The following is a 22889-nucleotide window of genomic DNA, read 5'->3' as shown; positions in this document are numbered from 1 at the left end:
GAATTGAACCTGGAGCCCTCTCCTGTAAAGCAGATGTTCTGACACACAGCTCACATCAGAAATCTCCCTCAAAGTTCAGAGTGGGGTGAGGGGAGAAAAATGGCTTCCCAAATTCTGATAATCTCTCACATTCCAAAAAGAAAAAAGAAAAATAAGAGTCAGTGTGGTGCAGTGGTTAGAGCATTGGACTAAGAACAGGGAGACCAGGGTTCAAATCCTGACACGTCCATGAAGCTCAATGGGTGACCCTGGGCCAGTCTCTGCCTCTCAAAGTAACCTGACTCCCAGGGTTCTTGTTGGGGATTAAATGAGGGAGAACCATGTAGGCTCCGTGGAGAAAATGGTGGGATACAATTGCAATAATAAAAATTCAAGACAATTCACCAGTTATTTCCTAATCTTTTGCTCCCCATGGGGGGGGGGATACCATTCAGTGGGGACTATTAACAATCCATTTTCCTGACAAAAAGTATTGCGGCTGGAAGCAAAAGCAGGCAGAACAAAGGTTTAAGTCAGGCTACAAATTTACACACACCTACCAATGAGGACTTGCCGATCAGAAGGTGGGCGGTTCAAATCTCTGCGATGGGGAGGTTGCTTGGTCCCTGCTCCTGCCAACCTAGCAGTTCAAAAGCACGTCAAAGTGCAAGTAGATAAATAGGTACCACTCCGGCGGGAAGGTTAACGGCATTTCCGTGCGCTGCTCTGGTTCGCCAGAAGCGGCTTAGTCATACTGGCCACATGACCCAGAAGCTGTACGCCGGCTCCCTCGGCCAATAAAGTGAGATGAGCGCCGCAACCCCAGAATCGGTCACGACTGGACCTAATGGTCAGGGGTCCCTTTACCTTTACCAATGAGTAAGCCCCACTGAATACTGAGGAAATTACTTCAGAGTAATTATGCAAACAGAATTGGTTTCCAAACAGCCCCCTGAAATACATTTCAGGGAGGCTGCCAGGTTTTCAAATCTGGTTTTAGTTCATTTTAATTATTTTTTAAAGTTTTAAGCATTTTTGTTTTGTTTTTTATTTAAAAAACCCCTAATTTTATGGTTTCATTATTTTTCCGTAAGCCTATCTGAGGTTTGATGACAACCGAGCGGACTAATAAACGTGAAATTTAAATTAACTGGTTGCTTATTCTTCAGAACAGCCTTCCCTAAGCTCCAGATGCCCTCTAGATGTTTTGGACTGGTGCTGGCTGGAGTTGTACGCCCAAAACTTCTGGAGGGCATCATATTGGAGCTACAGCTCCCCCCAGCCCCACGAAGCAGGGCTGCTGGGAGTTGTAGTTCAAAGCATCTGCCAGGACCAGGCTGGCATTTTGTGGATTGCAGTCCACTCCCTCTGCTGCATGAAGTGTTATTTTGTCATTATTATTATTATTATTATTATTATTATTATTATTATTATTATTTTCTGTTACATCCTTGGCTACCCCCCCTGCACTGCCTCAGCTTTGGGGTCGCAGCACATTAAAGCCTTATACTGAGCCTGGATGAAAACGGGGCTGGCCAATCCCTCCCCTAAAACTAGTATTTTTTTTTATTTTGTTTTTTTTGCAAACGCCTTTTCTTCCAACCGCCTCCCGCTCCTCTTTCATTGGAACCATTGCTTTGTTCATCGCCTTCCAAAACCACCATCTGCACATAATTGAAAGCAGCTGGAAACATGAAAATAATAAGAATCTATGCATGCAAAAGTCCCTCCAGCCCCAGATCTTTTGCTCTCCCGTCTCCCTGGACTTTTCCCAGGAGCTTTGTTTGAAATCCCTCCCTCTGCAATTGCAACACGCCTTGTACTCACCAAGGAAGGAGCTGCATGCAAAAGGTGGAGGGGAAGGGCAGGAGGCATCAACGGGGCATCGTGCCCCCCAACCCTCTTGCTGGGCTGCTACTTGGGGGGCAAAGGACCCTGCCGGTGCCCCCCAATCCCACGCCCCCTATGGCCGGCAGGATAGGAAGTGATGTCCTCGGTTCCTCTCCCTCCCCTTCCTCCCAGGCTGTTCTGGGAAAGAGGAATCTGTCGCCTTAACCCTGAGACAGCCATTTCCCCCCCCCCAACTCCTCCCACCCACCCCAAACCCCAAACCCTGCTGGATAGGACCCCAAAGGCTCGCCTTTCCTTAAAAAACCCGGCCTCCTCTTCTGACAGAAGACTGCAAGCACAAGAGCCGCCTCCTTTGTCTGTTGCAAGGATTTAGAGATAGACTGCCACTGACACTGGAGGCTCCATTTAGCCTATTTTTTTGGGGGGGGGGGTCACTAGCTGTTGTGAAATCCTGGCAAACGACATCTCCAGGCAGCTCCTGGTCGAATTAAGACGGTCATGACGCTCTTGTTTTTATAATATTGGCATTTTAGTGATTTTCGTGCAAAGAATGTGCAATAGGGCGTAGGGCGGTGGGGGGGTTGGAGGAGGAGGAAGAGGAAGATAAGGAGATGAACAACTATATCACCTTTAGAGGACATCTGAAGCATAGCTGCCAACCGTCCCCCCTTTTTTTGCGGGGAATTCCCTTATTCCAGCACCGTTTCCCGCTGCTATCCCAGATTGTTAGATATCCCGTAGACTGTCCCTGGGACAGGTGAGGCTGCTGATCCCTTATTTTCAAACCTGAAAGTTGACAGCTATGATCTGAAGGCAGCCCTGTATAGGGAAGTTTTTAAATGTGTATTGTGCAATGTTTTACAGGGGTACCTTGGTTTGCATACATCTTGGTTTGCATACGTTTTGGATTACAAACACGTCAAACCCAGACGTGCGTGTCCTGGTTTGCAACCTTTTTTTGGATTACAAACAATTTTTTGGGGAGGCCCCATTGGCGAAAGTGCACCTTGGGTTAAAACCTGTTTTGGTTTACAAACGGACCTCCGGAACGGATTATGGTTGTAAACCAAGGTACCACTGTATTATGTTTTTATATACATCAGAAGCCGCCCAGACTGGCTGGGGCAACCCAGTCTGAAGGGTTGTGGTTTAGTCGTTTAGTCGTGTCCGGCTCTTTGTGACCCCATGGAACAGAGCACGCCAGGCACTCCTGTCTTCCACTGCCTCCCGCAGTTTGGTCAAACTCATGCTGGTAGCTTCGAGAACACTGTCCAACTATCTCGTCTTCTGTCGTCCCCTTCTCCTTGTGCCCTCCATCTTTCCCAACATCAGGGTCTTTTCCAGGGAGTCTTCTCTTCTCATGAGGTGGCCAAAGTATTGCAGCCTCAGCTTCAGAAGGGTAGGGTACAAATAATAAAATTATTATTTATTGTCTGTAAGCTGCCAGGGAAGAAGGTGGAGCATAAATAAATAAATGCATGATATAATAATAATAATAATAATAATAATAATAATAATAATAATAATATTCTTAGCATCCATCTGTGGCTGTAGAGACCGATAGGGGAGAGAAATGTTTTGTTGCAGCTGGGGCAGAGGAAGGCGTCCAGCTGTGGTGCTGCAGAAGCACTGCAATGTTTCTTCTCTCTGCACTCCTCCCAGCGGCCATTCCTCCTCCGGTCACCGTTATGGAGACACAACCTCACTGTTTGTTTCCAGTCACATCCATTCAAGAAAGTGACTAGAGTTTGTTCAATCTGGCACATTTTTGCACTAAGAGGAAAGAGTCGCTGGTCCTTATCTGAGAGGCGTTGTTTGCAGATGACACAGCCTTGACCGTGCACTCTGAGGGAGCCCACAGAGACTCATCATAACAACAGTAATCATAGTCTAACACAGGGGTAGCAGCAGGCCCAGTGCCCTCCAGGTGTTGCAGCTTCAACTCCCATCATCCCCCAGGGATGATGGGAGTTGTAGTACTGCTCTTTATAAGTTGCACTGAGCCTTCTCTGTGGTGGCCCCCCCAGTGATGGATTGCTCCTCCGTAAAGGATTTTTTTGGTTCCAAGTGGATCGCAACTAGATCTGGAAGGTTCCACAATGATTACCCTAACTCTAACCAATGCACTGACTCTCTTAACAAACAAACCACCACAGTATTAAGAGTTTACAATGATAAATACATTCCTTTTCAAAGATATAATAATAATAATAATAATTTATTTGTACCCCGCCCATCTGGCTGGGTTTCCCCAGCTACTCTGGGCGGCTTCCAACAAAGATTAAAAATAAATTAAAATATCACACATTAAAAACTTCCCTAAACAGGGCTGCCTTCAGATGTCTTCTAAATGTCAGGTAGTTGACATCAGATGGGAGGGCGTTCCACAGGGCGGGTGCCACTGCCGAGAAGGCCCTCTGCCTGGTTCCCTGTAGCTTTGCTTCTTGCAGTGAGGGAACTCAGTGTCCGGGCAGAACGATGGGGGTGGAGATGCTCCTTCAGGTATACTGGACCGAGGCCAAGTATATCATGTCCAAGCCATACACATTTTTTAAGAACTCCTTTTTATTTGTTATAATCAGTGTTTCTTACATGTCCATAAAAACATTTTCTCTAAAATTCTTGGATTGTGAAAAAATACCCAAACAAACCAAATCTGATCATCATAGAACCCCTAAGCTACCTAGGAACGAAAAAAATCTATTAGTTATGTGAGTCATACGTCTTTCTAATGACAAATTTCCCTATCCTAGGGCAAAGCTAATCCCAAAACATGGAGCCACTCGTGGAAAAACTGCTGACATAGAGGCTGGGCAGCGGGAGAGAAGAGAAATCTTAAGTTTAAAACTCTCTGCATATATACAAATCAGCATTCGTCAGCATCGCGTTTCGTACTCTTCGCCCTTCAAACCCACCTCCCTCCCGCTAGAAGTGGCAAGGAACGTGTACATGCTACAGATTTATACCCTACAAACTTAAAACCTACTAGAAACTTCGGCCTGTACGCCTGACCGCTACTAAGCTACTACTAGGGTTTCGTTCCCCTTGCTAAAAGACATGTGTCGAAGGAGCAGTGGAATTGTGAACACCACGCCACTCCGGCTGCCGTTTGCTTGAGGACTAGTCTCTTTGACAGGGCCGCGGAAGCTGCGCCCTTCCAGGTTTTTGCTGGAATATGACTCCCATCACCCCTCCAGCTCCGTGTACTTTTCCACCACCTCGCAAGAAAAGAGGGCCTATCCTGAGTGGAGAGTCACAGGTGTTCAGCGGTCAGCAAAGCCTTCCACTTCTCCAGAAATCAGGCAGGAAGTTAAGCAGAGCAGAGGGCAGGCAGGAAAGGGCAGTGAGGAACCACTTAAGATGCTGTAGCCATGAGGTCTGCATTAAGTCACACAGCCTGGCCATACCTCGCCTTAATGTGGACTGTGAATCGCTTGCTCATCCTTTAATGATCCATGCGACGGTCACCTCCAGGCTTGATTATTGTAACTCGCTCTACGCAGGGCTGCCCTTGAAGCTGACCCAGAAACTCCAGTGGGTGCAGAATGCCGCGGCGAGGCTCCTTACAGGGTCCTTGCTATGGGATCACATTCATCCAGTGCTTTACCAACTGCACTGGCTCCAGGTGGAGTACAGGGTCAGGTTTAAGGTGCTGGTTTTGACCTTTAAAGCCCCAGGACCCACGTACCTACGGGACCACCTCTCCTGGTATGCCCCACGCAGGACCTTAAGGTCCACAAACGACAACACTTTGGAGGTCCCGAGCCTCAAGGAGGTTAGATTGGTTTCAACTAGGGCCAGGGCCTTTTCAGCACTGGCCCCGACGTGGTGGAACGCTCTGTCACAAGAGACTAGGGCCCTGCGGGACTTGACATCTTTCCGCAGGGCCGGCAAGACAGCTGTTCCGCCTGGCCTTTGGTTTGGACTCGGTCTGACCCTTATGTTTCCCTCCCCTTATGGTCTTGATTTATCAGCTACTTTATAATGAGGCTGCATTTTAAATTACATTTTAACCCGTATTTTAAATAGTTTTTTCCTCCTTTCCCTCCCCCCCCTTCCCCCTATTAAGTTTTTACTGTGATTTTATTGGTGTTAGCCGACCTGAGCCCGGCTCTGGCCGGGGAGGGCAGGGTACAAATAAAATGTATTATTATTATTATTATTATTATTATTAATCCCCCCTCGTCCATGTGGTGTTCTCCTCCAAAGGCTGCCGTCCCACACTTTCTCCTCCCTAATCCCAGAGATTCCCTGCGCATTTGCTGTGGCTCTCCTATTCGGATTTTCAAAGCATGTGACTTTGCGGCTACACAGTGACGGAGCCAGCGATTCCTTCCCTCCCGCTTTGCTTAACGTCCAACCTGATGGAAGAGTTCTGTGGACCTTGAGAATGGCTTGCGCTTTTCCAGCATCTTGGTTAGCCCTGATAAAGCTATTTATTGCCTGCTTGTGGACATCAGACGCTTTCTAGGTCTTCCCACTCGGCCATTTTGGCATGTGGTTCTTATTAAAAGGCAGAAAGATGCATTTTTTAAAAGAGTCTGGGCGTAATCAGGGTGGGTCATAAGGCAACTACAGCCACATTCACACCTCTGCCGGATTCAAGTTACAAAAAAAGAGATTCCGACTAAACTCCAGGAATAACTTTTTGACAGTAAAATCTGCTTGACAGTGGAACGGTCTCCCTCAGGAGGTTGTTGCCTCTCCTTCTTTGGAGGTTTCTGAGCAGAGTTTGAATGGCCATCTATCATGGATGCTTTAGCTGAGATTCTTGCATTGCAGGGGGTTGAAATAGACGACCCACAGGACCAACTCTACAATTCTATGGTTCTATAAACAGTCATGGTTTCCCCCAAAGAATATGGGAACTGTGGTTTGCTAAGGGTGCTGTGAGGCCTCTATTCCCATCGCAGAGTTACAACTCCCAGAGTAGTTTGATATTAAGCAGAGGGCCTTCTCGGTAGTGGCGCCCACCCTGTGGAACGCCCTTCCATCAGATGTCACGGAAATAAACAACTATCTGACTTTTAGAAGACATCTGAAGGCAGCCCTGTTTAGAGAAGTTTTTAATGTTTGATGTTTTACCGTGTTTTTAATGTTCTGTTGGGAGCTGCTCAGAGTGGCTGGGGAAACCCAGCCAGATGGGCGGGATATAAATAACAAATTCTTCTTCCTCCTCTTCTTCTTCTTCTTCTTCTTCTTCTTCTTCTTCTTCTTCTTCTTCTTCTTCTTCTTCCCTCTTCACAGGGAGCTCTGGGAATTGTGACTCTGTGAAAGGAAGAGAGGACTCGCCTAAGAACTCTGAGCACCTTTAACAGAACACAGCTCCCAGAATCCTTTGGGGGGAAGCCATGACTGTTTGAAGTGGTACCACAGCACGTTAAACGTACAGTGGTACCTCAGGTTGCATACGCTTCAGGTTACAGACTCCGCTAACCCAGAAATAGTACCTCGGATTAAGAACTTTGCTTCAGGATGAGAAGAGAAATCGCGCGGCGGCAGCAGGAGGCCCCATTAGCTAAAGTGGTGCTTCAGGTTAAGAACAGTTTCAGGTTAAGAACGGACCTCCGGAACAAATTAAGTACTTAACCCAAGGTACCACTGTACATGTGAGTGGCATACATGTGTGCATCAAAATGTCGTTTCCCTAGACAGTATGGAACTGTGAAACTCCAGTCTGTGTGTTGTTCCCCCCCCCCCACCTTTTCTAACACTTCCCCTCTTGGTGGGTGCTCTGATGCCGCATGAGTAGCGAGCGGTCGCTGAAGATCTTCCCGCAGTCCGTGCACCTGTAGGGCTTCTCCCCTGTGTGGATCCTCATGTGGACCCTGAGGTTTGAGTTGCCGCCAAAGCTCTTCCCGCAGTCCGTGCACGTGTAGGGCTTCTCTCGCGTGTGGGTCCTCTCGTGCACCAGGAGGCCCGAGCTCTGGCTGAAGCTCTTGCCGCAGTCCCTACACTTGTAGGGCTTCTCCCCCGTGTGGATCCGCTGGTGCCGGATGAGCACCGGCCTCTCCCGGAAGCTCTTGCCGCAGTCCGTGCACTTGTAGGGCCTCTCGCCTGTGTGGGTCCTCCGGTGGACTATCAGGTTGGAGTTGTCGCAGAAGCTCTTGCCGCAGTCCGAGCACTGGTACGGCTTCTCGCCCGTGTGGATCCTCTCGTGGGTGATCAGGTACGCCCTCGTGCTGAAGCCCTTCCCGCAGACGGAGCACTTGTAGGGCTTCTCGCCCGTGTGGGTCCTCTCGTGGGCCTGCAGGTTGCACTTCAGCTGGAAGTCCTTCCCGCAGTGGGCGCAGGACTTCTGCCTCTCGTGACCTGGCTTCTGCGACTCGCTTGGTGCAGGGACGGTGAGCTGGGCGGCATTCCCATCAAATTCCACATACCTGCCCTGGGAATTTATAAACTTGTCCCCTTCTTTCTCGGGGTACGCTTCCTCCTGGCTTGCAGACGCTTTGCCCCTATTGGGCCAGCCAGAGGCGTTCTGCCTGCCTCTTCCTGACAACACCCAGTGCGGTTCCCGTTTCCTGGCATCTTCTTGTATGTTCTGCTCCTGCCCACCTCCTGCTGAAAGAAAATTGTAAACATTTGAAAACGTTTGTAGGTTTGAACTGAGATGCTTTGGAATGTGAAAATAAGGAACCGATTTACATATAAGGAGGTAATTTTTATAAAAAAGAAGAAGATTTAAAGTAAAAAAGTGGTTATAGAAATGCGAAAATTTATTAATAGATGTTTGGAAGTCAGAAAGGGGGGGAAGGAAGTCGGTGCTCTGTCTGAGCAATGCTTTATGTTATAGATTTGTGTAATGAAATGTAACTAAATATGGAAAACTCAATAATTATTTTTTTAAAAGGAATAAGGAGAGAATCTCAGTGTTATTTGCTGTTTGCCTGTTAGCTACGAAGCCATGTTCAAAAGCTTGCTATTAATGTGCAGAGCCCTGAGGAGGTTGGCACTAGGTTACCTGAAGGATAATGTTCTTTGCTTAGACTTTGTTCAGTGTGAGGGCCGCATTCCCTTCTGCAGAACCTTCTGAGGGCCATATGCCAGTGCTGGGCAGGACCAGAGGAAAACATGGGAGGAGCAATGGATGTGAATTTCATCTTTGTAGGGTAGTTCCTACACACCCAGATATCCTCCTCTTAATGTAATAATTCCTGTCCCGGATTACCAAATAGAGCAGGTACCGGCCTATGGGCCCCGTGCCTTTGAGGGGCCCCGCCGCAATGGATCAAAATACTATTGTGCAGTAAAATTGGTTTGTTAAAATTGTTGGAAAAATAAAAAATGTATTAGGAGATAAGTTTCAAGGTAGGCCCTGAGATTTCAACTTCCCAAGGGCCTCCACAGGATTTAATTCAGCACTGAATAATTGTGAGAGGCCCCTCACAGAGCTAGAGTTCCCAGCACCCTTAAGAAACTACAGTTCCCAGGATTCTTTAGGGGGGAAGCCACAACTGTTTAAAGTGACATGATTGGGCCACATCCACTGCCAGGCAATTCTATTGCCAGTATGTGCCACCCTCCAAAAGAATAATACCGTATTAGGCTGAATATAGGCTGCACTCTCCCCCACCTAGCTTGCATAAAATTAATTATTATTAATATTATTATTTATTCAATTTATATACCGCCCTTTTATCAAAACATCCCAGGGCAGTGTACAACATGAAAAACATATTACGGAACATCAGTGGTAAAATCGTAATAGAAGCATAATAAAATGCAAACTGACAGACAGCCTAATCGTAAAACAGTCCTCATAGTAACACTCCTCTCCCCCCAACTTTTACAGGCCATCGATTATTTAATAGCCATAGGCCTGGGTAAAAAGGAATGTTTTTTGTCTGGCGCCTAAGGACATGTAATGATGGTGCCAGGTGAGCCACCACAGAACACCTGAGTGAGGCCTGTAATCCCCCTCTTGGGGGTACAGAAGCCATGATTTAAGAGATCCCATTTTAGTGGGCAGCCTAAATTCAGGGAACAGCTTATTTATGGACTGAAATGGAATTACTGCTGATAGGGGTGCAAACCTCCATCCCTGAGATAACCCTTTAACTGGTGACAGATCAAAAATGTTAACAACTGTGTGGTTAAAACTCTGCCACCAGGAATCCTTACCCAGCAAGGCTGCATCTCTGTCGCCTTCCTGTTTGATCTCTCTGAAGATAGTCCTTGGCCAGGCACCCAAGGGAGACGCCTCCACTTCCGGGATCTTGGCAGCCCCCTCCTTGGACACCCCCGGCACCTGAAACAGAAGGAGAGGTTGATCTTACTTATCCAACCCCAGCCCGGTGGGCATGGCGCTTTGCCTCTGCCCCAGAGAGCTTCCACTAATTTTTTAAAAAATAAATAAATAGGTGGGTAGGAGAGGAAGGGGAAAATGTGTGATTATTTTGGTTACTGTAGGGCGTACTCAGACCATTCACAGGCTAGAAGCACACACCCACACCCTGGGTTTCAGATACCTGGGACCTTCTGCTTGCTAAGTGTGGACAATGAATTAAGTTTCTTCCCCATCTAGCTTCGTGTTGTCTGTTCTGACTGGCAGCAGCTATCAAGGTCATATGCAGAGAAGGATTATTCCCATCCCTTGCGGTCAGGCCCTTTTTCGAACTGAATGAACCTGTGAATATTTCTGTATCCGAAGTAAGAGCTCTGCCACTGAGCTACTGTCCGTCCATTAAGGCCAAAATTCACCCCACTTAAAACACTATGAGACCATGTTGAATAGTGCCAACTAAAAAGGAACTAAAAGGGTATCTTTTTATATGCGACGGTGGCAGCAAGAGTTTTGATCGCAGCAAAATGGAAGAGTAATGAAATCCCCTCTATACAAGATTGGATCCAAAAGCTGACAGAATATGCCGAATTAGATGGTTTATCAGAAAAAAATAACGAATAAATCAAAATAGGAATTTGTTTCTAAAAGGGAGGTTTTCAAAGAATATCTGAAAAATAAATATAGTAGTTTAAATTCTGTTGCAGCATTCGAGGAACTTCAGTAATAGTTGCTAGGTAGATAGAAGAAATTAGATTTATTGAGAATAAGTTTAATTATGAAAAGAATGTGTATTGGCAATAAGTAATATGAATTTGAAATATGGAATAGACGGGAAGTTGGGTCTTTAGTGTTAAGACCAATAGATGTTTTATTGTTTGCCAAGAAAATTATGTGTCTATGGTTATTTTTGTAATTTGTGTGTAATTTGGTATTTGTGTTTTTTTGTGGTTTTTTTTTCTTGTTGTATAAATAAATATTATTTGGGGGGGGGAAAGGAATGGCAAGACAAAACAAAGTATATTGAACTGGCTAGATTAACAGAGGCAATTAGAGATCACACTAGACAAGAGTTTCAAAAAGCATGGGGAAAACGCAGAGAATACTTCACAAAACAGTGCCCTAAAATACCTACCTGGACTTGTTTCGATTAATGTCTGCAGGAGACTTTGTGGATATTTAAGTTATAATTAGAAAAATCTTAATAATTATTCATAAAGGAAACAGCTTCTAAGAAGTAAATAAGGAGGCCAGATACAGGATAAAGGAAGTCTTTTATTTGATTGTTTGTATTGTTGTATGTTATGCTTATTGTATGTTATGTTCACGTTTAATGAGAGTGGATTTCTGTATTGGGGGGATGGGGGGGTTATGTTGTAAATAAAACTTCTAATAAAATATCAGAAGAGTTTAAAATTGAAAAAGGAACACGACAAGGCTGCCCTATTTCCCCTCTGTTATTTATTTCGGTTCTGGAGGTGCTCTTGAACATGATTAGAGGGGACCGGTTGGTGGAAGGAATACAGGTCGGAGCGAAACAATACAAACTTAAAGCTTTTGCAGATGACCTAGTTTTAGAAGCTACAGTTAGAACTGGATATGGAACAACTGACTGGTTCAAAATTGGGAAAGGAGTACGACAAGGCTGCATTTTGTCTCCCTGCTTATTTAACTTATATGCAGAATTCATCATGCGAAAGGCTGGGCTGGATGAATCCCTAGCCGGAATTAAGATTGCCAGAAGAAATATCAACAACCTCAGATATGCAGATGACACAACCTTGATGGCAGAAAGTGAGGAGGAATTAAAGAACCTTTTATTGAGGGTGAAAGAGGAGAGTGCAAAATATGGTCTGAAGCTCAACATCAAAAAAACGAAGATCATGGCTACTGGTCCCATCACCTCCTGGCAAATAGAAGGGGAAGAAATGGAGGCAGTGAGAGATTTTACTTTCTTGGGCTCCATGATCACTGCAGATGGTGACAGCAGCCACGAAATTAAAAGACGCCTGCTTCTTGGGAGAAGGGCAATGACAGGCCTAGACAGCATCTTGAGAAGTAGAGACATCACCTTGCCAACAAAGGTCCGTATAGTTAAAGCTATGGTTTTCCCAGTAGTGATGTATGGAAGTGAGAGCTGGACCATAAAGAAGGCTGATCGCCGAAGAATTGATGCTTTTGAATTATGGTGCTGGAGGAGACTCTTGAGAGTCCCATGGACTGCAAGAAGATCAAACCTCTCCATTCTGAAGGAAATCAGCCCTGAGTGCTCACTGGAAGGACAGATTGTGAAGCTGAGGCTCCAGTACTTTGGCCACCTCATGAGAAGAGAAGACTCCCTGGAGAAGACCCTGATGTTGGGAAAGATGGAGGGCACAAGGAGAAGGGGGCGACAGAGGACAAGATGGTTGGATAGTGTTTTCGAGGTTACCAGCATGAGTCTGACCAAGCTGCGGGGGGCAGTGGAGGACAGGAGTGCCTGGCGTTCTCTGGTCCATGGGGTCACGAAGAGTCGGACACGACTAAACGACTAAACAACAACAACAAGTTTTGACCCTGCAGGAGCCAGAATCAAGTACGAAAAGAGTGTTACAACTGATTCAAGATTTTGGTCGGGTGGCGGGATTCAAATTAAACAAACAGAAAACTAAAGTGCTGGGGAAAAATTTGACAGATACAGAGTCAGAACGGTTTCAGAGAGAGACAGAACTAACTGTGGTTAAAAAAGTAAAGTTGTTGTTGTTGTTTAGTCGTTTAGTCGTGTCCGACTCTTCGTGACCCCATGGACCAGAGAACGCCAGGCACTCCTGTCCTCCACTGCCCCCCGCAGCTTGGTCAGACTCATGCTGGTAACCTCGAAAACACTATCCAACCATCTCATCCTCTGTCGCCCCCTTCTCCTTGTGCCCTCCATCTTTCCCAACATCAGGGTCTTCTCCAGGGAGTCTTCTCTTCTCATGAGGTGGCCAAAGTATTGGAGCCTCAGCTTCACAATCTGTCCTTCCAGTGAGCACTCAGGGCTGATTTCCTTCAGAATGGAGAGGTTTGATCTTCTTGCAGTCCATGGGACTCTCAAGAGTCTCCTCCAGCACCATAATTCAAAAGCATCAATTCTTCGGCGATCAGCCTTCTTTATGGTCCAGCTCTCACTTCCATACATCACTACTGGGAAAACCATAGCTTTAACTATACGGACCTTTGTTGGCAAGGTTATGTCTCTACTTCTCAAGATGCTGTCTAGGCCTGTCATTGCCCTTCTCCCAAGAAGCAGGCGTCTTTTAATTTCGTGGCTGCTGTCACCATCTGCAGTGATCATGGAGCCCAAGAAAGTAAAATCTCTCACTGCCTCCATTTCTTCCCCTTCTATTTGCCAGGAGGTGATGGGACCAGTAGCCATGATCTTCGTTTTTTTGATGTTGAGCTTCAGACCATATTTTGCACTCTCCTCTTTCACCCTCAATAAAAGGTTCTTTAATTCCTCCTCACTTTCTGCCATCAAGGTTGTGTCATCTGCATATCTGAGGTTGTTGATATTTCTTCCGGCAATCTTAATTCCGGCTAGGGATTCATCCAGCCCAGCCTTTCGCATGATGAATTCTGCATATAAGTTAAATAAGCAGGGAGACAAAATGCAGCCTTGTCGTACTCCTTTCCCAATTTTGAACCAGTCAGTTGTTCCATATCCAGTTCTAACTGTAGCTTCTTGTCCCACATAGAGATTTCTCAGGAGACAGATGAGGTGATCAGGCACTCCCATTTCTTTAAGAACTTGCCATAGTTTGCCATGGTCGACACAGTCAAAGGCTTTTGCATAGTCAATGAAGCAGAAGTAAATGTCTTTCTGGAACTCTCTAGCTTTCTCCATAATCCAGCGCATGTTTGCAATTTGGTCTCTGGTTCCTCTGCCTCTTCTAAATCCAGCTTGCACTTCTGGGAGTTCTCGGTCCACATACTGCTTGAGCCTTCCTTGTAGAATTTTAAGCATAACCTTGCTAGCGTGAGAAATTAGTGCAATTGTGCGATAGTTGGAGCATTCTTTGGCACTGCCCTTCTTTGGGATTGGGATGTAGACTGATCTTCTCCAATCTTCTGGCCACTGCTGAGTTTTCCAAACTTGCTGGCATATTGAGTGTAGCACCTTAACAGCATCATCTTTTAAAATTTTAAATAGTTCAGCTGGAATACCATCACTTCCACTGGCCTTGTTATTTGCAGTGCTTTCTAAGGCCCATTTGACTTCACTCTCCAGGATGTCTGGCTCAAGGTCAGCAACCACACTACCTGGGGTATATGAGACATCCGTTTCTTTCTGGTATAATTCCTCTGTGTATTCTTGCCACCTCTTCTTGATGTCTTCTGCTTCTGTTAGGTCCTTTCCACTTTTGTCCTTTATTATGGAAATCTTTGTGCGAAATGTTCCTTTCATATCTCCAATTTTCTTGAACAGATCTCTGGTTCTTCCCATTCTATTGCTTTCCTCTATTTCTTTGCATTGCTTGTTTAAGAAGGTCTTCTTGTCTCTCCTTGCTATTCTTTGGAAATCTGCATTCAATTTCCTGTATGTTTCACGATCTCCCTTGCATTTTGCTTGCCTTCTCTCCCCCGCTATTTGTAAGGCCTCATTGGACAGCCACTTTGCTTTCTTGCATTTCCTTTTCATTGGGATGGTTTTCGTTGCTGCCTCCTGTATAATGTTACGAGCCTCCATCCATAGTTCTTCAGGCACTCTGTCCACCAAATCTAAATCCTTAAACCTGTTCCTCACTTCCACTGTGTATTCATAAGGGATTTGACTTAGATTGTATCTTACCGGCCCAGTGGTTTTTCCTACTTTCTTCAGTTTAAGCTTGAATTTTGCTATAAGAAGCTGATGATCTGAGCCACAGTCAGCTCCAGGTCTTGTTTTTGCTGACTGTATAGAGCTTCTCCATCTTTGGCTGCAGAGAATATAATCAATCTGATTTCTATGCTGCCCATCTGGTGATGTCCATGTGTAGAGTCGTCTCTTGTGTTGTTGGAAAAGCGTGTTTGTGATGACCAGCTTGTTCTCTTGACAGAACTCTATTAGCCTTTGCCCTGCTTCGTTTTGATCTCCAAGGCCAAACTTGCCAGTTGTTCCTTTTATCTCTTGACTCCCTACTTTAGCATTCCAATCCCCTATAATGAGAAGAACATCCTTCTTTGGTGTCACTTCTATAAGGTGTTGTAAGTCTTCATAGAATTGGTCAATTTCAGTTTCTTCAGCACCAGTAGTTGGTGCATAAACTTGGATTACTGTGATGTTAAAAGGTCTGCCTTGGATTCGTATCGAGATCATTCTATCATTTTTGAGGTTGCAACCCAGTACAGCTTTTGCCACTCTTTTGTTGACTATGAGGGCCACTCCATTTCTTTTACGGGTTTCTTGCCCACAGTAGTAGATATGATGGTCATCCGAACTGAATTCACCCATTCCCGTCCATTTTAGCTCACTGATGCCCAGGATGTCAATATTTATTCTTGCCATCTCATTTTTGACCACCTCCAACTTACCCATGTTCATGGTTCTTACATTCCAGGTTCCTATGCAATATTTTTCTTTACAGCATTGGACTTTCCTTTCGCTTCCAGGCATATCCGCAACTGAGCGTCCTTTCGGCTTTGGCCCAGCCGCTTCATCAGCTCTGGATCTACTTGTACTTGCCCTCCGCTCTTCCCCAGTAGCATGTTGGACGCCTTCCGACCTGAGGGGCTCATCTTCCAGCGTCATAACTTTTATATGCCTGTTGTCTTTGTCCATGGAGTTTTCTTGGCAGGGATACTGGAGTGGCTTGCCGATTCCTCCTCCAGGTGGATCACGTTTGGTCAAAACTCTCCACTATGACCTGTTCATCTTGGGTGCCCTGCTCGGCATAGTTCATAGCTTCTCTGAGTTCTTCAAGCCCCTTCGCCACGGCAAGGCAGTGATCCATGAAGGGGAAAAAGTAAAGTACCTAGGGGTAAACATAACAGCAAAAAATCTGAGTCTTTTCAAGGATAATTATGAAAAATGTTGGTCAGAAATTAAGAGAGACTTAGATAGTTGGACAAAATTGAAACTTTCTTTGTTAGGCCGAATTGCTGCTATCAAGATGAATGTATTGCCAAAAATGTTGTTTTTGTTCCAAACATTCCAGATTGTGGACAAGACGGAGTGCTTCCGGAAGTGGCAGAGAGATATTTCTAAGTTTGTCTGGCAGGGCAAAAAGCCAAGAATCAAGTTTAAGATATTAACTGATGCGAAAGAAAGAGGGGGCTTTGCCCTGCCAGACTTAAAGTTGTACTATGAGGCCGCAGCTTTCTGCTGGCTAAAAGATTGGCTACTTCTCGAGGACACCGATGTATTGGATTTGGAAGGTTTTAACAATGCTTTTGGTTGGCATGCATATTTATGGTATGACAAGGTTAAGATCAATAAGGCCTTTAAGAACCATATTGTCAGAAAAGCAGTGTTTAATGTCTGGACAAAATACAAAGACTTACTGGAAAATAAAACTCCAAAGTGGCTTTCACCGCTGGAAGCTAAGGCCCGAAAAAGACCCAATATGGAGGCCAAATGGCCAAAATATTGGGAAATATTAGAAAAAGATGGAGACAATTGGAAATTGCAGAGTTTGGAGAAAATTAAAGACAAAGTGCGAGACTGGTTACATTACGCTCAGATTAACGAAGTTTTTTAAAATGACAAAAAGTTAGGGTTCCGGGTGGAGAAATCGAAATTAGAAACAGAACTGTTAGAACCTAAGACTAAGATACTCTCAAGAATGTACAACTTGCTGTTAAAATGGAATACACAAGATGAAATGGTTAAATTGGCTATGATAAAGTGGGCACAGGACATTGGGCACAACATTATGTTTGAGGACTGGGAAAGGTTGTGGACCACTGGGTTGAACTTCACTGCATGTAATGCTTTGAAGGAAAATGTAATGAAAATGATATATAGATGGTACATGACCCCAGTTAAACTTGCCAAAATATACCATTTGTCTGATAATAAATGTTGGAAATGTAAAGAAAATGAAGGAACATTCTTTCACCTCTGGTGGACTTGCCCTAGAGTGAAGGCTTTCTGGGAAATGATATATGAGCTGAAAAAGGTATTTAAGTATACCTTCACTAAGAAACCAGAGGCCTTCCTCTTGGGTATTGTCGACCAGAAGGTGTTAAGGAAGGACCAAACATTTTTTATGTATGCAACAACAGCAGCAAGGATACTTATCGCTAAACACTGGAAAACCCAAGATCTACCCACACTGGAAGAGTGGCAGATGCAGCTGATAGACTATATGGAATTAGCCGAGTTGACTGGCAGAATCCGAGACCTGGGAGAAGAGAAGGTTGAAGAAGACTGGAAGAAATTTAAGATTTATTTAAAAAAGCATTGTAATTTGGTTGAATGTTAAGAAGGATGCTAGATCATAAATAATTGACCACCATTAAATTAGATGGAATTAGGATGATAAGTAGATCGAGGAAAATATAAACTATTTGGAGAATGATTAGACTATGTTTAAAAGAATGGGACCTAGGAATATAAATAAGATGATAATTTGCTGGTTAAAATTTAAGAAGATGTAAGTGGGAGCGGGAGATGTGAGGGAGTCCAAAGAGGTTTTGAAAATATGTCATGATATATGCTATATTGTGGATTTTTTTTGCATTTGTATTCAAAAAATTTTTAATAAACATTTATAAAAAAAAAAAACTTCTAATAAAATAAGAAGAAGGCAGCAGGGAGAAGCAGACACTCACCTGCTCGGGCCACTTCTCCTCGGGCCGCTGCCTTAGCAGGAAGTCTTCTGCCAAGGCCACTGCCCGTGAGCAGCTCTCTGGCCCGCCTTTCCTGACCCAGCTCTGCATCTCCGGGGGCAGGACAGCCAGGAACTGCTCCAGGATCACCAGCTCCAGGATCTGCTCCTTGCTGCGCCTCTCCGGCTTCAGCCACCAGTGGCAAAGATCCCAGAGGCGGCTGCAAGTCTCTCGAGGCCCCTCGGCCTCCTGGTAGCCAAACTGCCGGAAGCGCTGGCGCTCAGCGTCCATGCCAGTGGCCACGCCGTTCTCCTCCTCCCCCAGGACCTCTTCCTTGACTTTCCCGGACTCTCCTGTCTCTTTGGCCAAGAGGCTGTTAGCCGGCTGCTGGGCTTCTCTGCAGGGCCCTGGCAGCAGAGGGGTTGCCATCTCTCTCCTCAGATGCGGCCTGGCGCCATCCATTTCCACGAAAGGAGGCAGGACAGCTTGGGCCTCATCCCGCAACGCCAACATCCGCTGGTGCGGGTTTCTACCATCAGAGTGGGAAGACTCCATTGCTCTGAGGAATTCCTGCAGCTGGGCCTCCCATGGCTGCTGCAGTCCCTTCTGTGGCTCCTGCTTGACGTGGCCCGACATGTTTCTCTCCCAGAATTCCCTGGCATTCCTGGCCTGCATGATGTGCGGGCCGTTCCCCACTCCTGGGTCAAGGGCTGCTAGGTCCGGTTGCTCCAATTTCACTCCCTGTTGAGGCCCAGCCTCAGGCTGGAGACCCAGCACCAATCCGTCCCTCAGCTTGGCTGCCATTTTATTTTTTCCCGGCAAACGTCCACCCGAGCCCAAGTTACCAGTTCTTTCCGCAAACCCAGACTGTGAAGCTTTTGACCTCACGAAGCTGCAGGTTGTGCAGACATGCAAGCGGTTTGGAAGGGAAGTTTAAGCTTCCTGAGGAGGAAAAAAAAGAGGAGATACAGTGGTACCTCGGGTTACATACGCTTCAGGTTACAGACTCTGCTAACCCAGAAATAGTACCTCAGGTTTTGTACTATGCTGCTAGGCTACCTGAGCCAACATAGTTTTCAGAAAAAATTCACTGAGAGTATATATCATGGTAAAGTTAGCTGGGATGAGATTTCATTGCAATCTGATTTTGATCTCAAAGTCCCATAGATTCCCATGGGAGACAGAAGCAAGTTTTATTGTGAAATCTTTAAGAAAATATTTTCGTTTTCTGTTATGTTGCTTTGACTGTAAAGTGGTACCTTGGGTTACATACACTTCAAGTTACATACGCTTCAGGTTACAGACTCCGCTAACCCAGAAATATTATCTCGGGTTAAGAACTTTGCTTCAGGATGAGAACAGAAATCGTGCTCCGGCCGAGTGGCGGCAGCAGGAGGCCCCATTAGCTAAAGTGGTGCTTCAGGTTAAGAACAGTTTCAGGTTAAGAATGGACCTCCGGAACGAATTAAGTACTTAACCCGAGGTACCACTGTATATACGGTACTAGTTTAATAAGAATACAAGACAAGCACTGCAAGATCAAACCAAGGCTAAATATATGCACTTAATAACATTCCACAATCATGGCTTTCTGCAAAGAATCCTGGGAAGTGTAGCTTGCTAAGAGTCTCCTAGAGCTGTGGTCTAAACCCCTGAGCCTAGGGCTTGCCGATCGGAAGATCAGTGGTTAGAATCCCCGCGACGGGGTGAGCTCCCATTGTTCGGTCCCAGCTCCTGCCAACCTATCAGTTCGAAAGCACATCAAAGTGCAAGTAGATAAATAGGTACCGCTCTGGCGGGAAGGTAAACGGCGTTTCCGTGTGCTGCTCTGGTTCCGCCAGGAGTGGCTTAGTCATGCTGGCCACATGACCCGGAAAAACTGTCTGCGGACAAACGTCGGCTCCCTCGGCCAGTAACGCGGGATGAGCGCTACAACCCCAGAGTTGTTTGTGACTGGACTTAACTGTCAGGGGTCCTTTACCTTGAAGAGTCTCCTAACAACTGTCCATGACTCTTAAAATGGAACAAGAATGTTTCCAAAAGGCGTGAATGTCATTCTCCGTCACCCCAGGGGATCGGACTAGATATAGGGCTGCCACATGTACTAGGATTTCAAATGCAAAATTGAAAATTTGCCCTTGATCTTAGGCAGTCAATTGCAAAATCATGGGTTTTGGGAGGTTTGGTAAGAAAAAAGCTCAACAACTTTGGGGTCTTCCTAAAAAAAATCAATAACTTTTGGGGTTTCCTGGTTTTTACTTTTTGAAATATGGCAACCCTAGACTAGAACCTGTAGGAGGAAACTGCAGAGAAGATGCAGATTTTGGATAAATATCACAAGAAACCAATGGCCTCTCCTTCGCTGGAGATGTTTAAGCAGAGGCCGCACAGGGGCGCATTGAACAAAAGCATTGAATAGATTACCTCCCTGTTCATTTCTAGCTGTATAATTCTATGAACCTGGGACTTTCCACATGCAAAGCGGGGGGATCTACCCCTGAGCTATGACATTTTCTTCATTTAGCAGAGATTTCTTTCACCCTCCTGCCCATATTTCTCCTTCCATGCCTGTGTTCATACATATTCAATACAATCAACACCCACAGCTCTTTTAGGGAATAACACTAAGGCGTGTTGGGCCAGGACCTGGGAGACCTGGGTTCAAATCCCCCTCGGCCATGAAGTGATCTTCGGTAAGGTTACCAGACGTCCCCGTTTCCCAGGGACGGTCCCCGGATTTACAAATCAGTCCCCATACAAAATCAATTGAAGTTGAAAAGTGTCCCTGGATTCATTCAATCTGGCAACCTTAATCTTGGGCCAGTCAGCAATTCTCAGCCTACCCTACCCCCAAGGGCTGTTCTGAGGATAAATTGGAGAGGACTATGTCTTCCACCTTGAGTTCCATATAACACCGGTCTTGAAATACCTACACTGGCTCCCAGAACGTTTCTAAGCACAACTCAAAGTGTTGGTGCTGACCTTTAAAGCCCTAAACGGCCTCGGTCCAGTATACCTGAAGGAGCATCTCCACCTCCATCGTTCTGCCCAGACACTGAGGTCCAGCGCCGAGGGCCTTCTGGCGGTTCCCTGGTTGCGAGAAGCCAAGTTACAGGGAACCAGGCAGAGGGCCTTCTCGATACAGTGGTGCCTCGCAAGACGAAAAGAATCCGTTCCGCGATTCTCTTCGTCTAGCAGTTTTTTCGTCTTGCGAAGCAAGCCCATTAGCGGCTTAGCGGCTTAGCGCTATTATCGGCTTAGTGGATCAGCTGATAAGCAGCTTAGCGGCTTAGAAAAAGGGGGGGGGAGGGAAAAAAAAAACCCGCAGGAACTCGCAAGACATTTTCATCTTGCGAAGCAAGCCCATAGGGAAATTTGTTTTGCGAAGTGTCTCCAAAACGGAAAACCCTTTCGTCTAGCTGTAGTGGTACCTGCCCTGTGGAACTCCCTCCCACCAGATGTCAAAGAAAAAAATAGAACTTTTAGAAGACACCTGAAGGCAGCCCTGTTTAGGGAAGCTTTTAATGTTTAATAGGTTATTGTATTTTAGTGTTTTGTTGGAAGCCACCCAGAGTGGCTGGGAAAATCCATCCAGATGGGCGGGGTATGTATAAATAAATAAATCAATCAATCAATCAATCAATCAATCAATCAATCAATCTTCCTCATAGGTAAGGTGGGATATAAAATATAATTAGTAAATAAATGGCCCACCTAGTCTGGAATTCTCTTCTCGCAGTGGCCAAACCAGACACCTCAGTGGGAAACCCCAAGCAGGACATGAGTGTAACAGCACTGACTCCTCCCACTTGTGATTCCCAAAAATTGGTACCAGAGGCGTATTCTGCCTTTGCCAGTGCAAGGAAACACAGCCACTGTGGCTGGCAGCCACTGAATGCTTTATCAAGCCAAGAAGCATAAAATCACAGAATTTCAGAGTTGGAAGGGACCACAAGAGTCATCCGCACCCCCAGCGATGCAGGGATCTTTTGCCCAAAGCGGGGGTCAAACCCACAACCCTGAGATTAAGAATCTCATGCTCTACCGACTGAGCTATCTCCCTAGGTCCTTGATTCAGAGCGATCCAACAGAGGAAGGGTGTGTGCGCGTGCACCATCACAAGCTAACCCCAGTGCAGAAATCCATCAGGTGCAGCTGCTCCCAAACACAGAAATGCCATGATGGAGGAAGGCTTCACCTGTTCAACTTCTGCCTGCCACCCAGTTACGAAAGGCATAGAAGCCCAAACCGGAGAATCTCTCTATTGAAATTCTCCATCTCTTCCTGCTGCAAACCCACTTCCCCCCCCCCACTCACCTGATCTTTCCTAAAAAGAACAAGGGAGGTGGGAGATCAGCCCCACTGCTCCTCCTGCAGCGCCTGGGAAATTTAAACCCCTGCTTTCCCACAGTAGGCGGGGCAGGAAGTGAGTTGCGCTCTCTTGCATCCCTCTGCTCCCAAAGCCTCTTAGTATCTCTAGGAAATGCAAGTCTCCATGAACTTAACCCCTTTGGTGAACGGCCATAAAGCAAATTGCTCAGAAAGCGGAGGGCCATTTCTGTTTAGCATCCCTTGGGACCACAGCCCAGCATCCTGTTTCAAGTCACAGTGGCCTGTGGGAAATCTTCAAGGAGGAACAGAGCAAAAGAGCACTTCCCCCGCACTGTGGTTTCCAGAAAATGGTATTCAGAGGCATTATTGCCTCTGCGTGGTGTAGTGGTTAAGAGCGGTGGTGAACCGGGTTCGATTCCCCGCTCCTCCACATGCATCTGCTGGGTGACCTTGGGCTAGTCACACTTCTTTGAAGTCTCCCAGCCTCACTCACCTCTCAGAGTGTTTGGGGGAGGAAGGGAAAGGAGATTGTGAGCCACTTTGAGACTCCTTAAGGGGACAAACCTAAAAAGGTAAAGGTAAAGGTACCCCTGCCCGTACGGGCCAGTCTTGACAGACTCTGGGGTTGTGCGCCCATCTCACTTAAGAGGCCAGGGGCCAGCGCTGTCCGGAGACA

At 46.0% G+C, this 22889-nt stretch overlaps 1 protein-coding gene across 1 annotated transcript in view; it reads right to left on the bottom strand.

The window, feature by feature from the left end:
• The window catches only part of LOC307209832 (uncharacterized protein), a 30352-nt gene extending 8038 nt beyond the window's left edge, over nucleotides 1-22314 (bottom strand). The window contains exons 1-4 of the mRNA XM_079965196.1: nucleotides 22199-22314; nucleotides 17885-18823; nucleotides 9952-10078; nucleotides 7541-8391 (exon numbers count right to left, since the gene is read on the bottom strand). Coding sequence (XP_079821322.1) covers nucleotides 7541-8391; nucleotides 9952-10078; nucleotides 17885-18685 — 1779 coding nt within the window. The 5' untranslated portion in view covers nucleotides 18686-18823; nucleotides 22199-22314. The remainder of the gene's footprint in view (nucleotides 1-7540; nucleotides 8392-9951; nucleotides 10079-17884; nucleotides 18824-22198) is intronic.
• Between the last annotated feature and the right edge of the window lie 575 nt (nucleotides 22315-22889).

Source organism: Podarcis cretensis, assembly GCF_951804945.1.
Source record: "Podarcis cretensis genome assembly, chromosome: 2".
Taxonomy (NCBI): domain Eukaryota; kingdom Metazoa; phylum Chordata; class Lepidosauria; order Squamata; family Lacertidae; genus Podarcis; species Podarcis cretensis.
This window is presented reverse-complemented; position numbering and strand designations above follow the sequence as displayed.